The sequence below is a fragment of the Mauremys mutica genome, chromosome 4 (genome assembly GCF_020497125.1).
Source record: "Mauremys mutica isolate MM-2020 ecotype Southern chromosome 4, ASM2049712v1, whole genome shotgun sequence".
Classification (NCBI taxonomy): Eukaryota; Metazoa; Chordata; order Testudines; family Geoemydidae; genus Mauremys; species Mauremys mutica.
Genome location: NC_059075.1, coordinates 86,339,532 through 86,354,068, shown reverse-complemented (window position 1 = coordinate 86,354,068; position 14,537 = coordinate 86,339,532). Strand labels below are relative to the sequence as shown.

The 14,537-nt window shown below is 40.4% G+C and overlaps 1 protein-coding gene across 2 annotated transcripts in view; it reads right to left on the bottom strand.

Moving 5' to 3' along the window:
* Positions 1-1,177: 1,177 nt before the first annotated feature.
* ANO5 (anoctamin 5) overlaps positions 1,178-14,537 on the bottom strand; it is a 97,856-nt gene continuing 84,496 nt past the window's right edge. For both annotated transcript variants that reach the window (XM_045015528.1, XM_045015529.1), the window contains 6 exons: positions 12,208-12,305; positions 11,750-11,880; positions 9,843-10,048; positions 8,546-8,727; positions 6,745-6,850; positions 1,178-5,329 (listed from right to left, as the gene is read on the bottom strand). In XM_045015528.1, the coding sequence (XP_044871463.1) occupies positions 5,105-5,329; positions 6,745-6,850; positions 8,546-8,727; positions 9,843-10,048; positions 11,750-11,880; positions 12,208-12,305 (948 nt within the window). In that variant the 3' untranslated portion in view covers positions 1,178-5,104. The remainder of the gene's footprint in view (positions 5,330-6,744; positions 6,851-8,545; positions 8,728-9,842; positions 10,049-11,749; positions 11,881-12,207; positions 12,306-14,537) is intronic.

Below are 14,537 nucleotides of genomic sequence, written 5' to 3'. Positions count from 1 at the left end.
TGCACCTGTACTTATTCATTTCTTGGAGTTAAACCCTTTGAAGTCTGGATGGAATCAATCCAAGTGCTTTTTGTGACTCGTCTTCAGCTTTCCTCAGAGAAGATCTGATGGCCTGTTGCCTTTTGTTTAATAATAGTGGCAGCATCTGCTGAATGTTGAAAATAAAGTGAATTCTCTGGCAAATGATGGACCAGCCTCCAGATTCACCAGTGGGAGTGCCAAACACACAGTCTATGATGGATGCTTGTTGTCACAACTGAGTTTGAAAGAAGAGAATGAAATATGTTCATGTTTACAAATCTATTGAGTAAAACACTGTAAAAATTCTTCATAAGGAACTTTTTACCTTTTTTAGCACTTTTTTCCTATGCTCATGCTGTAAGTTAGTTAAGGGCAATTACAGTTGCTATTGGTCAATCCTGGTGCCTCTTACAGAGGCAATGGGAGTTGTACAACTGTAACTGAGACCACAATTTGATCCAATATCTTAACAAAAATAATGTGTGGTCCACTGGTTCTACTGGTGGTATCTGTGTGGGACAGACTCTGGGAGCTGAAAGCATGTGAGGAAATTGCCATCTAAGTTATTAGGTTCAGGAGGAGAAAAGAGACTGCTTCAAATACTGCAGGAAAAGATAGCCTGAGATGACAGCTTGTTTGTTCACAGTCTTGTTTGCACCAGGAGCAAAATTATTGGATTGTGGAGGGTCTGGTGAGCTTTTTCATGTCATCATGGTTCTCAGAAATAGCAAACACAAATTATTCAGGGATATACTCCCCTTGATATGTTATACATGTGCCTATCAGTCAAGGCGAAGTCCATGCAATACAAGAAAAATTGGTCCTTACAATTGGTTTCTTATGAATCATGATGAAGCTACATAAATCATTCTATCTTGTGATTTTGTATTAGTGCTTTCAAGCAAGATATAGGTCCACTATACTACATGCTATAATAGAGAGAGTATTTAAAAGGAACTCATCAGTGGTATGTATTTTTGTTGAATCTAAAACCAATGTCATGTTAAATCGATGATCAAAGATTAATCATCTATAATACAAATAGCACTTTTTTTGTGGCACTGTGAACACCGACTCAGCCCTTAACTCCAGATAATGCTGAATTTTACAAAACAAGCAATATATATATATATTTTTTTTAAAGTTGACAGTACAGTTAAAAAATAAACATTGCTTTATTCACCAACACATTTTAAATCTCAGTATTGTACACATAGGTTAGTTTAATGCAATGTTTAAAAAATTATTCCAGGATTAGTGAATCATATACATCAGTACGATACTTAACTGTCAAAAATACCAGTCCATTTACATGACAATATCAGTTGGAAACAAAAGAGGCAAACAGTTTAGTAAGAAAATCTATCCTTTCCTGCCACTTTCTCCTGCAGTCTGAAACTGGCAACATTATTAAACAATTTACATAAAAAAGATAAACCACAGTAATAACATTTGCTAGAAAAACAGTATAGTGTTTTGTGGTTGCATGCTTATTTCATGGTCATTTGCTTATATCATTGCATGTTAAACCTTTCTATAGCACAAATATCACCATTATATTGGGGAAAAAATTCGCTGATCGGGTTACTCTTTATCCTTAAAAGCCAATAATCTTCCTCATTTGCCAATTCTATTGAAGCAATCCACTGTTGCCTAAAAGTTACAGTAGCTACAACACTGAACTCGTTTCACTGTGGTTAAAGGACACTTTTAGAGACATATATACAGTCATAGTATATATTTTGTATGTTCAGTATTAATATTCAACATCAAAACTAGGTATTCAAATGTACAAAAACCCAGCACAGAATATTTAATACTTTCAGATTCCCAGTATGGCTTTTAATTTTTGCCACTTTGCAACACCTTGCAGGAAAAAAAAATATAATCTGTGAAAGGTTATAACCCTAGTTATGCTAATAAAAGTTTGTTGAAACAATGCTTAGTCACTAACAAAGAAAAGGTAAATAGTTAAATACTGAGACAGCTTAGACCAACCTGTTCTTATGTAACTTTAGCTGATAATTTCATGATAATTTACTGTCTTTTAAATAGCTTTTTTGTGCATGCCAAAAAGTGATGCTTTAAAGTGTAAAATATGTGTATGTTTAAAGCTGATCCCAGAGTTTTTCACTTTTTAATATATACTATAGTATGTGAAGAAAACAACCCAATGTTCCTAGAGTATAAGATTACATAGTAAGTGCTCTCAGAAAATGAACTAGAAGTAAGAAATGGGGACACGCGTTAAATCAGCTTCATTGTTTTACTACTTGGTGCTTCTGCACATCAGTGCTGCATTCTTATCTTTAAGTTATTTGTGTCTCTCCTTCTTGTTTTTTAAGATGCATTGTCCATTGCCAACACAACTACACTGCTGGAAACTTTTCAAGTGTGGCAAACTAAGACTTTTTTTTTTTTAACTACAAAGTCTTGGTGTAATTGACATTCTCTTAAATCTGCATGAATACAACATTAGATACTGAGTTTACTGGTTTTTAACTTGAAAGCAGACCTTTTGTTCATCTTGTTCAGAGGTTACATTACCATGTTGTATTTTTTCACCGTACTAGTTTACACATGCTTTGCTGGTTGCTAACAGTAACAAAATTATGAAAATAATTTAAACATGAAAATAATACAAAAACTGCACATTCTCCATTTAATTTACAGTATTTGCTTCTTTTCACAGATATTTTACAAAGTGCTTGTATCGTTTACTATGGTTTGGTAGAGTATACAGAATTACAGCTATTGTAATGACTCTTTGGCTTATTGCACTTCATAATATAACATACGTTCTTAAGCAGCAGACTAATCTTAGCTATACATGCACTTCTGCAATGAATCAGAGTTTTTAAAGTTACATCAATGTTACCACACAACCTCAGCTCATCACATATACTAATTACCAATGTTAAAGATTTAACCAAGTAGCCCTGGGGACACTCAAGTCAATAAAGATTCTGGGAAACCTGGCTAAGAAAGCCAAGTGAGTATTCAGTCATCAAATGTGGTCAGTTGCCACTCTGCTCTTAAAGCAATGGAAAGAGATGTATGTACATCTTCTTAATCTTCCTGGCCGGTAGGAGAATCATGTGATGTTCATTAGAGGTAAACATTTTATCATTAGAAGTTCTACCAGTAATGTTAGTTCTGCCCAAGACACAGATTTAAAACTCTGTTATAATATAATAATCAGCTAATTAGCCAGGTATTTATTATATTCTTTTTCTGATTCACAGGTTTGCTCTGCTAAAACCAAAAGTGGAACCGAAAACTTGTGGATTTAGTAAACAATGAGTTCTTTAGCTGAAAGGCAAAATAGATGATGGGGGTTTTGGTCTGGTACATTTAAATAACTATAACTTTCAAAGTGCAGATATACTAAAATTCCAAATAACACTATCTAGCATGCTACATTTTGGGAGAATACAGCAAGTCCATTGCGTCTTCAGCTCACAGTTCACTTCACAGTGCTTTTCACTCTTTTGCATAGCACTGACAAACTGAAGTTTGCATATGCAGCCATTGCTAAGCCAACACTATACACTGCCATATGGAGGTTCCAAGTTTCATGATGCCTGCAGGTTCACTTTTAAGATATGCTATATCATTTAATTATAGAGCTAGCATTTTCACATCTTGTGTAAAATGCATATAAAGGCACTAAGCACTGTAAGGTGGATATGTCTTTAAAATACAGTAAAATCAGTAAAATATTTGTAATTAAAATTATATAGCAAGGGCAGTGCTCATAAACAGCTTGTAGCTATCTTGCACAAATAGCTGACAATTAATATACTTCATACCTTTGCAGACAGCCCCATGACAAAATAAAAAAGGTTTCTTCTTGGCAAGATTAAAAACAAAAAAATTCAAGGGTTCCTACTATCAGGACAATGGCTACATAAATGTACATTGCTTGGCATTTTTAAAATATTAAGAATACTTAACTTTATCGCTTCATAATCACATTCACATACAAACACAATGACATATATAGATCAATTTGTATTACAGTCCAGCTTCCCCACACTGGGGTCTGTTCAAAATTCACAGCCCTGTGGTTAATTCCTGAAGAATTTCTGACTAGGCGGTTCAAACCATTTTATCCCTTTGTTGTCATTCTCACAGATAACATGTGCATAATCAGAAATCATATGACAGGGCAGGACCCTACTAACTTAGTATGGTTTTTCAAATGATGTCTTGTACAGTAAGAAATAAAACAGCTAAGTTTCCTTAAATAATGTAGTCTAAACTAAACTATCAAACCCCGGTAAAAGTACTGTAACTAGCAGATTATTCCACAAACTTTCAATGTTTAAACTTTATTGTGAGGAAACTCTTTAGCAGATGAGGATTATTCGGAGTAAAATATTGAAAATAAATTAAACTATTCTTTTTCTTCATTAGCCTATCTCAATTCTGTGCCTTAAAAAATCCAAAGTAGAATTAAGTCAATATATCTTTAAAACACATGTTCCTAAAAAATGAATACAAGTTGCAAGCCCGTGAACAAATATTATATATGAAATGTCGTGGATACAAAAAAGATCATTCTGCCTCCATGTTAGCTAATTACGTTGTGATGTTCTAGACACTCATTCTCAATCTTCTCTGTAGCAGAAGCTGTCCGGCACATACCTGGCCATCTAGCTGGGAGCTAGTTGGCACTGCCCCTCCTTCTCCCATTTAGAAGTAAGGGAAGCTCAGGGTAGTCGTGATCCTCATACACCTGATCACAACCTCTTGGGGAGAGTCACAGCCCCTACGCTGGGAATCAGTGTCACAGGATTTCTAAATAATATATTGATTTTTAGACCCATGAGATTTATCCATTGTCCAGACCGATGGGTAGCTACAGAACAGCTACAAAACAGGGAAATTGAGAAATAGTATTTACCAAGACTACAATACTCAGTTACAGGTGTCTTTTAGAAAAACAAATGTTTAAAATCTTTGGACTGAAAGCAAAGGGTTAAAACTATCATATGGCTTTCAACATACTGCATACTAAGGAGATCACAGATAAATAAGGACTGGAGTTTCAGGGACTAAAATCGGATAGCCCCTCCAGCTACATTGCCTGGGATAACTCCACTTTTCCTTCTGTGGCAATTACTTCCTTTTCCATGTTTTCATATGTCTTGCATTCACACAGTTTCTGCTTCAGCTTATTGAGTTCATATTCATGCAGGATTTTTTGAGTTAAGAACTTTTCACGTTTTATTCTGGCTTTCACCTCTGCTGGAACGTCTGGAATCATCCAGGCCACAAAGAATTTGACAATGAACACAATATGCTGCCAAAAAAAAAAAAAAAAGAGGCAAGGGAAAGTGATGATGATGTACTACAGAATAAAGGAATAATTAGATCTCCAGCTAAAAAAGCACAACATAAGAGCTAAACTTTAAACACCAACTTTGATCCCAAAGTGCTTCATAACAGGTTCAGGAGGAAGAGTGATACCTTCTGAATCGCTAGCACCATTCTGCTGGATCTAGATGCCTCATTGGAGATATATGTAGCAGGGTGATTACCCCGCTCCGGCCCTGAAGGGGTTAAAAGCAGCCCTGGAGAGGGCTGTGGCTGGGAAAGGCTGATTGGGAGGCAGCCACAGCTGAGGCCATGCCCCAGTCAGGCCACAGCTGGCCCTATAAAAGGGCTGTGAGCCAGGAGCTCAAGAGAGGAGTCTCTCTCTAGCAGTACAGAGAGGAGGACCTGGCTGCCTGGGAAGCTGAGGGGGGTACCTAGGGTGGAGCAGTGCTGGGGAAGGGCAGAGGGAGCTGGGGAGCTCCAGCCTAGCAAAGCCCCAAGCTGCAGGCTGAGTTGAGGGCCCACAAAAGGCCCTCAGAGGCGCAGCCCAGATATAGGCAGAGGCAGCTGGTCCAACCCCCTGTGCCAATGATGAGTAGTTTATAGACTGCAGTCAGCCCCAGGGAGCGGGGGTTAGACGATGACTGGCAGTAGCCACTGAGGCAAGGTGGGGATAGGAGGTTGGGTTTCCTCTGGGTGGGGAGACCCAAATTGTGGATTGTTGCGGGGGGCAGAGCCCCTGGGCAAAGGGCACTGGGAGGAGCGACAGACGAGACATCAGCCTCCAGAGGGCATTCCAGAGTTGGAAAATAACTAATTCCCTAGACAACCAGGAGGAGGTGCCATGCCAGTGAGTCTTCACCCTGCCACAATATCCCATCCACATATTGAACCAGCTCAACTTGTGAGAACTGACAGGATCGCAGTGGGAAATGCCATGATGCAGCTCGTAAACAATCCCCCTACTCCTTTGATAGCCTGCAAAAGGCTGGCTTACTACTCAAAATGATTAACTTGAGCAATTTTAGCTGCTGCTCATCATCTTAAAACACTTTTAAAAGGCAGTACTGCAGTCCTCTCACAAGCTGCACTCCCAACTAAATGGGAGTTATACATATGGGAGGCCTAGTGGTTTAGTTATTTTCTTATTTGCATAAAAGGATTTAACTCTACTCTTTTCTTTGGACCGAATCTCTTGATTTCAAAGGCAGTCTTGCCTGAGTAAGGACTGAGTGAAAATTGAGGGTTTGGTCTTTATTTTGTACAGCTGACATTTTCTTTGTGTTGCTTATGCAAGCGAATACAGGATACTATCAGCAGTTGTTTGACTTTATACATATTGTATATAGTTAACTATTTTTTTATTAATGTATTGATTTCAGAAGACTGATTGGCACATACCTCCATTATAATGATAAAAGCCATTTTTGCAGCAAGAATGTGCCAAAACTGCATAGTATGTAAATATTTCTTCTCGTGGCCTGGTGGATATCGATAGTCTCTGTATCTGTTAGATATAAATAAATGTAAAGGTGAAATGTCATATTTAATCTGAGTCAGACTACAAGATCAGTGACAGTTACATGCAAATACAGCTGTCATTTAAGGAACTTTTTGATCTTGTTCTAAATGTTCTGTTCTCTTTGGCAAGAACAGGTTGGCCCTCATAACTTGTTTCTACTGCCAGTTTGCTCAGACACCCTTATTCACAACAACACAGGAAGGCTGAGGATGTGTGAGAAGTGAAATTTATACGTGGATTACTACTGTATTCAGGTGGTGACCAAATAATGGACAATTCCTGAATAGCACAATGGAAACTGATTGAATGGTATCAGAATGGACAGATTTATTGGACAGATCAAGGGCTCAGTGGGTGAGCAGGCATGTGTGTGTTCAGCATTAATATCTACGGCAGGATAAAGACAGACTACGGGAGCTTTACTCTGAGTCATGATCTGTCTGTAGTGGATTTGTTTTGTATCCAATTGTATGTTTCTTTTTTGTCATGGATGTCTCTGAAGTTCCTTCTCCAATCCACAATTCCTTCACTATGGACAAATCCACACTTTTCCACCAACACACTGAACCCTTATGGACATAAAATTCCTCTGCCATTGGAAAAATATGTCTATGCTAATGTACACCAGCTATTGGCCCTTCTGTATAAAATGTCAAATACCTAGGCAAAGCCGGGCAGAAGAAGACAACACTAGAGTCATTTTGAAAATGCAGGCTCCATCATGACAGTGTGAAGCATAACATTGCTCTTGAGAAACTTGTGCTATGCCAGGGCCTTATTCTTTGGGTATTTTTTCACTCCATCCTAAACCTGATTCTAGGAGGTTTACTTGTCTCCAATCAGGCAACAGAAGCACACCACATGCACTGTGTGTTCAATCAAAACTCACCAGCTGAGCTTGGATTTTGAATACTTGCATCAAACTGCTTGTGACAGGGGTGACCAAACTTACTGGCCTCCGAGCCGCATACGATAATCTTCATTAGTTCGAGAGCCAGGACCCGCCTGCTGGGGGCTGGGGCTTCAGCCCCATGGGAGGTGCCTGATGGGGCTCAGGGCTTCAGCCCCGCTTTTGCTGAAGCCTCAAGCCCTGGCAAGTGTGCCCCGCAGGACTGAAGCTCGAGACTCCCCTCTCCGCTGGACAGAAGCCCCTACCCCACCACCCCACAGCAAGGCAGAGGTCCTGAGCTTCCCCGCTCCACCCCCAGTCTGGTAGGTGGAGAATGGGGGAGAGCGAGGGGAGCTCCATGAGCCTCACTTTAATGGTAAAATGTGGTTTGCAAGCCACAGTTTGATCACCCCTTACATAGACCAAAATCAGTTTTAGAAACAGCCAAATTCAGAGGTGATAATGAGTGGTGAGTATCTGGGTTCCTTAGATTCAGATAGATGCCTTCAGACCTACTGGTTGCTTTCTGTGTTACACCCTTTTTCGTGCCTTTGCATTTATTAGTTACACCAACCTGGACTCCCTTTGACTCAAATGAAAAAAAAAAAAAGAAGTGATTTTTGGTGGTTAGTGGGGTTATCTAAATCATTTTCTAAAGGAAGCTAGATCCTGCACTAGTTCTAACATTAAAGAATTAGGCCTATCTATTTTCTAATTATATGAGAACTATCTACTTGGAAAACTGCATGTAAAACATAAGAGACAATTATTTTTTTTAAATCACCACAAACCTGCATGTGAGAAAGTTCTCTGGATTATTTTCAGGCCTTTTTCCCTCTAGAAAATCTGAGACTTGGAACACGGATAGACTGTTGTTAATGTACCCAGACATGGGTGAATCTTCATTTGTAAAATAGGCATAGTAGTAAACTAAACGAGGAATCATATCAGATGTGAAGGCAACAATAAAGGCCTGAAAAAAGAAACAGAACTTGAGATGGTGATAAGCATGGCATAATCCGTGACTTAGTGTCTTGCTTAATATTTTCCTTTGAAATGAAATATCTGATTCTGTTTGACAGTCCAATGTGAAGTTGGAACACTAGATGCAGCAGTTTATTGGTTTTCAGTTTATAAAAAGTATCTTTAGCCACAGCTGCTATCTGGACATCCAGGAGCAGCTGAGGATCTAACTGAACCCAGAGATTGTGAATCTTATTAACCATTCTCAATGGAACGAATGAAATTACCTTGGCCAACTCCTATGGTTTCCCTTAGCCAACCAGCACTGCCAATACCATATCTGGACTGAGCTTCAGCAAACTAACTCCCATCCTTGCCTCAATCTGGCCAGACACTGGGAAAGTCAAGTGAATGATGGTGACTGTCAGTAGCCAAAAACTGAGGCGAGGTGGGGATAGTGAGCGGGGGTTCCCCTGGGTGGGGAGACCCAGAAACTGTGGGGGTACTGCCAGGGGTAGCCCTCATGAGAAAGGGGGGGCACCAGGTCTGGGAGGGACACGAGGCCAGCGGTAGCAAGGCACCGGCCTGCAGAGGGTGCTCTGGGTCAAAAGAGCTAATTCCCAGGACGGCCAATAGGCGGCGCCGCGCCGGTGAGTTGTCACCCCCGTCACAGGGGGGTTCCAAAGAGGATGGAGCTCGGCTGTTCTCAGTGGTGGCAGATGACAGAACAAGGAGCAATGGTCTCAAGAAGTCTAGGTTGGATATTAGGAAAAACTGTTTCATTAGGAAGGTGGTGAAGCATTGGAATGGGTTACCTACAGAGATGGTGGAATCTCCACCCTTAGAGGTTTTTAAGGCCTGGCTTGACAAAGCCCTGGCTGGGATGATTTAGTTGGGGTTGGCCCTGCTTTAAGCAGGGGGTTGGATTAGATGACCTCCTGAGGTCTCTTCTAACCCTAATCTTCTATGATCAACACCCTTGTAGCACTGCAACGCAAATGGTGGTGTTATACATATAATGAATAGGTTCCATACAGAATGAGAAACAGTAGAAGCTGATTATAAACCTATAAATCCTGAAAGTATAAAGAATCATATGAAAATGGACTTAGTTAGTTTACTTACATTAGTGACAACAGACAAGATGGCCATTCCATTTAGAATTTCTTGCCAAACTCCTATACTGTGGGCTTTGGCAGCAACAGGCCTCCTGAACTGAGTGGTAAGCTTCCAGGAATCTACTCGAATCTCCAAGATATTATTCATCAGTGCAAGAAGGGGAGCCAGTGGAAAAGAGGCCACGAACAGAGTAATAAATCCGAACTGAATGACTGCATGGGAGGAAGGGAAATGAAAAACAGTTGTTTTGAACTCTAGGGAAATTATCTTTAAGTTCACAATTCATGCTATTGAAATACCAGAGCATTCAAGATAACCCTACCAAGTGAAAAACAACTCTAGTGGAATGTATGCATATCACCAATTTTCTAAATTACAACAGTGTGCTAATAAAAGAATAGTATCCAAGTACTTTCAAGAAAGAATAGCGTGTGTGTGTGATAACTGAAGACTCAGCAGTTTGGAAAAGAGATTGAATGTACAAAGCGGTAAAGTCTGACTGACCAGACTTGGACTGATGCAAGACTTTACATGCTGGCTCTCAAACTCTCCAATTTGTACAACTATTTTATAGACTAACCTCTTTTAGCTTTTAATTAATTTTAATTCATTCCCAAACAAGAAATTGTTGAACATGTATTCTTAGCTTCTCCTCTTGTGACTCTATTGTTCATGTGTTTATTGACAGTTCATTACATATGTGTTTAGTGCTACTGGTAAATCTTAATATGAATTAAAAAATTGCAAACCGTATACATAAATAATCACTTTAGCTACCACCAAAATGAAATCACCTCTGGTGTGGTATGTGGCAGCCTTTTCAGTTGTGCCAACACTACCACACAATAGTTTAGGCACAGAAAGTGAAAAGGAATCCTATATCTACTTAAAGCCCCAGGAGAATGTAAAACACCATAAAATTTAGCCAGGACATTGGTGTTAAATATGGTTCCAAAACTGTCATGAGATCTCTAATAACTACATGTGGTCAGGACTTCAATTTTCCATCACAGCCAAAAAACAGAATCTCTAACAACCAAGTGGTCACTGAATCATGCTGGGGCAATCGTTCAATTATGATTCAGGAAAAGGAAAAACATCTACTGCATCTTCACTGCCACCTGCAGCTACTACAGCAGCTATTTTTTTTTATCACAGCCCAAGGTGAAATGGCTACATGACACAAATGTGGCTAGGTAGTTCCAAACAAGATTTAGATTTATATGTACAGCTTAGGAGTAGCATTAAGAGGGACACCACCAGGCAACCCTTTCAACAAATGTTGTCCTTTCTATTTGACAAACACTGATGTTTTTTTGAGTGTTTTCTGGATTTTGCATGGGCTTAATTTCTGTTTTTTTTTTAGTTAGCTGTTTGCAAACTGTTTCATCAGTCGGCATCATTTTAGAACTAGTGCCAGTTGGTTAGCTCATGCTCCCTCTGCTGGTCAGCTGGGTAGTATCAGAGCACAAATCAGTGCAGACACAAAACACAGTGGATTCTTTGATCCATACTGTGGATCTCATATCTGCAGTGCAGATTCTTACAGCATACTTGGCACTCATCCCATGGTCAGAGTTTCCACTGACATCAGTGGAAGTTACGCCTGGGAAGAATGGCAGAATATGCACTAGAGAGATGCAGTGTGGATAACAGATCCACCATCCAGCTGAGAGAGAAACAGTTCTTGGCTATATAATACTATGAACAAGAACTTTGCTCAATGCATTATAACAATATAAAGGCAGCTTCATTTATTGGGCTAACCTATTTAACTCCTTCTATCAGTGAATTCTATGCTGTTTACAATACTTATCAGAGAATATGCCAACCCCCCAACTGGAAAGCTCTGTTCTTATAACCATAACAACAAAGTTTCTTATCCTCATTTCAAAGTTGGGTTTTCAGCTCACCCATTTCTAGATATTCATAGAATAGCCCCAAGGCTCCAAAGCACTGCAGATCATGATCCTGCTCCCAGCGACTATATAAATTCTCTGGATTACATCTGGCTTTCCTGCGTCCCCACCAATTCCAAATCCATCTGTGTGTGTGTGGAAATGGGAACAATAAGGGAGGGGGGAATATAGAGTCATGATTAGCGAATATATTGTGCACTATACATTGATTCATAAGCACCTCTTTCCTCAAAAGGAAACCAACTCCTCACTCCCATACTGAACAGACTTTACAAACATCTCCTACAGAAAAGAAGCCAAAAGAACTCTACAAATTTGATTTACTTTTCAGCACTTATGCGGTTAATTTACCTACAGCATTTCTCTCAGCTTGGCCAGTGAAATGATGCTACTCATCACTCTTAATTTCAGCCATCTACAAACTGAGTGGCTCAATGTAAGGCATCACTTACGGTACAATGGCCTCTTGTATATTTCCCCAAATCTGTTTGCCAGCCATAACGATGGTGAGCTGTGTCGTCAATTCAATCAGGCAGCCTGCAGGATCACACTGCCCAAAAAAAGAAGTTGGGGAGAAAACAATAATGAAAGTTACTAAGTTGGCCATCACCTGTATACAATACAATTTAATGTAAGAAAGAGTTCTTAAAGTGCTCAGGGAAAGAAGTAATTTGCACTTCAGCTCCCAGCTAAAAATTCACCTTCAGGAAGACTGTTACAAAAGGCTAAACTGTGTTGTATTTTTGTCCAAAAAGGAAATGTGCTAGGTAAAACATTTCAAAACTTTGTTTGAAAGACAAAGTTACTCAACAGGGCTTAGACTGGCCTCTCTGGGTATATCTACACTGCAGTTGGGAATGTGTTTCCCAGCCCAGGGAGATGGACTCGTGCTAGCTCTGCTCAAGCTAGCACACTAAAAATAGCAGTGTGAATGGAGAGGCATGGGCACTGGCTTGGGCTATCCCCCTGAGATTGGGCCCGTGGGGGCTTGGACTTGGGTAGCCAGCCTGAGCCACTGCCCATACAGCAGTGTCCACACTATTATTGTCAGTGTGCTCGCTTGAACGGACCTAGTCCACGCTCCCAGCTGAGTGCAGACATACCCCCTATGGGTGCGTGTGGATGGGGCATAAGCAGTCTCCCAACTTCCTCCAGTAACAGTTCCTGCCTTTCCCACTGAGTCCAGTGAGATGCCAACATGGCACCAACATTGGTACCTCGAAACACCAGAGGCCAAATCCCAAGTACTCAACTCCTGCATCTCTCATTCACTTCATTAGAGAGCTGGATGTATTTAGCACTTCTCAGCATTTGGCCCTCGCCATTTGCAGATTTTCAAAATTTCTGCTCCTTATCAGGGCCAGCATGAGAATTTACTGGCCCTGAAAACATCCAGAAGACTTCAGTCCCTAACTTTGCTCATATAGCTGCCCTTTGTTTGCCTCGAGCTATTTTTCTCCCTCTTGCCCTCCAGGCAACATTTAACACCCAATATTGCCTTCAGCAGTTTACACACAGCTTCACTGGGAGTCATGCATGAATATCCAAAGCCAGAACTTTTAGAAGTGTTTTGCATGCAGCAGCAGGCCAGTCATCTTTGATGCTAACCTCAGTGTTCAAAATGCTGGTGGAGATACCTTAATGTCAGTGAGCACTGTCATTTACCCTGGCTTTAATCTGCCCAGAGGAGCACCGTCTTCACCCGCATACAGCACTCACAGAGCCAGAGGCCCCACTAAACAGAACCAGTACATCACTGAGATAAGTAAGGTGCCCATCAATGATTTAGAAAAAATAATCCTCAAGGTCCTCATGCTGTTTAGGGTGGCCATCATAAAGAGCAGAAGTTTTAAAGACTAGTCTTCTTTGCAAACAGCAAGGGTCAAATCCTGAGAAGTGCTAAATACATCCAGAGCCAGGAAGAGATTTAGGTTCCTAACTGCTGCTTTAGGCACATAAATCCAAAATCTAGATCCTCCAAACCCTCACTCAGCAGCCACCTAATCCTGTAGCTATCTAAACTCCCATGGTACCTAAATTTACACCTGTAAAGTTGCAGTGGTGAACAAACTTCTTCCAGTAGGCATGTGCAATACTGTTCAAATCATGACTTTGCCAAACTGTTCAGAGCCAAGCTCACGTCTAAACTCTGGCAGAATCCTGAAACTACATATTTTCCCCAACTATCTTATCTGCAGGGCCTGATCTGGTAGGCAGCCTTAGAGGTCGCCTACCAGATCCAGCCCTGCACAAAATACAGCTGTGACAGATATGACGATATCCTGCCGTATCTTGGGCAAACCTTATGGAATTAAAAATTTAATACCTTTTGGGTCCCTTATATTGAAAATGCAAACTACGTATTATTGTACAGAACTTCTTTAGGAGGAAGGCAGTATTAATTAAATCTCTGGAAGATATTAGGAACTTCAAAGGTCTTTTGGGGACTGTAAGTGTGAAGTGGATTTCCTAGGAAATACGTAGGGGTGAGGGGAATGCAAATGACCCACCTCAAATCCATCCTTTGGAAGCTGCACTTTGAGCAGAGACCCGTTGGCTAATTACCTGGTCATGATCTCTTCAAAGGGCTATGCTGGATAAATGAGAAACTATCTTACTCTTGAGGGTTCTTGTTCAGAGCAAAGGGTATGGTGAACTTGAAACCCTAGGAAAACCCCAGGTTGAAGGACTGCTCCTGCCAGAGCCCAGGTTGTAGTTGGGGTGATCACTGGTAAGCTATTAGCATGTGTGTAGGTTTTATTGTCTTTAATATATGTTTTCT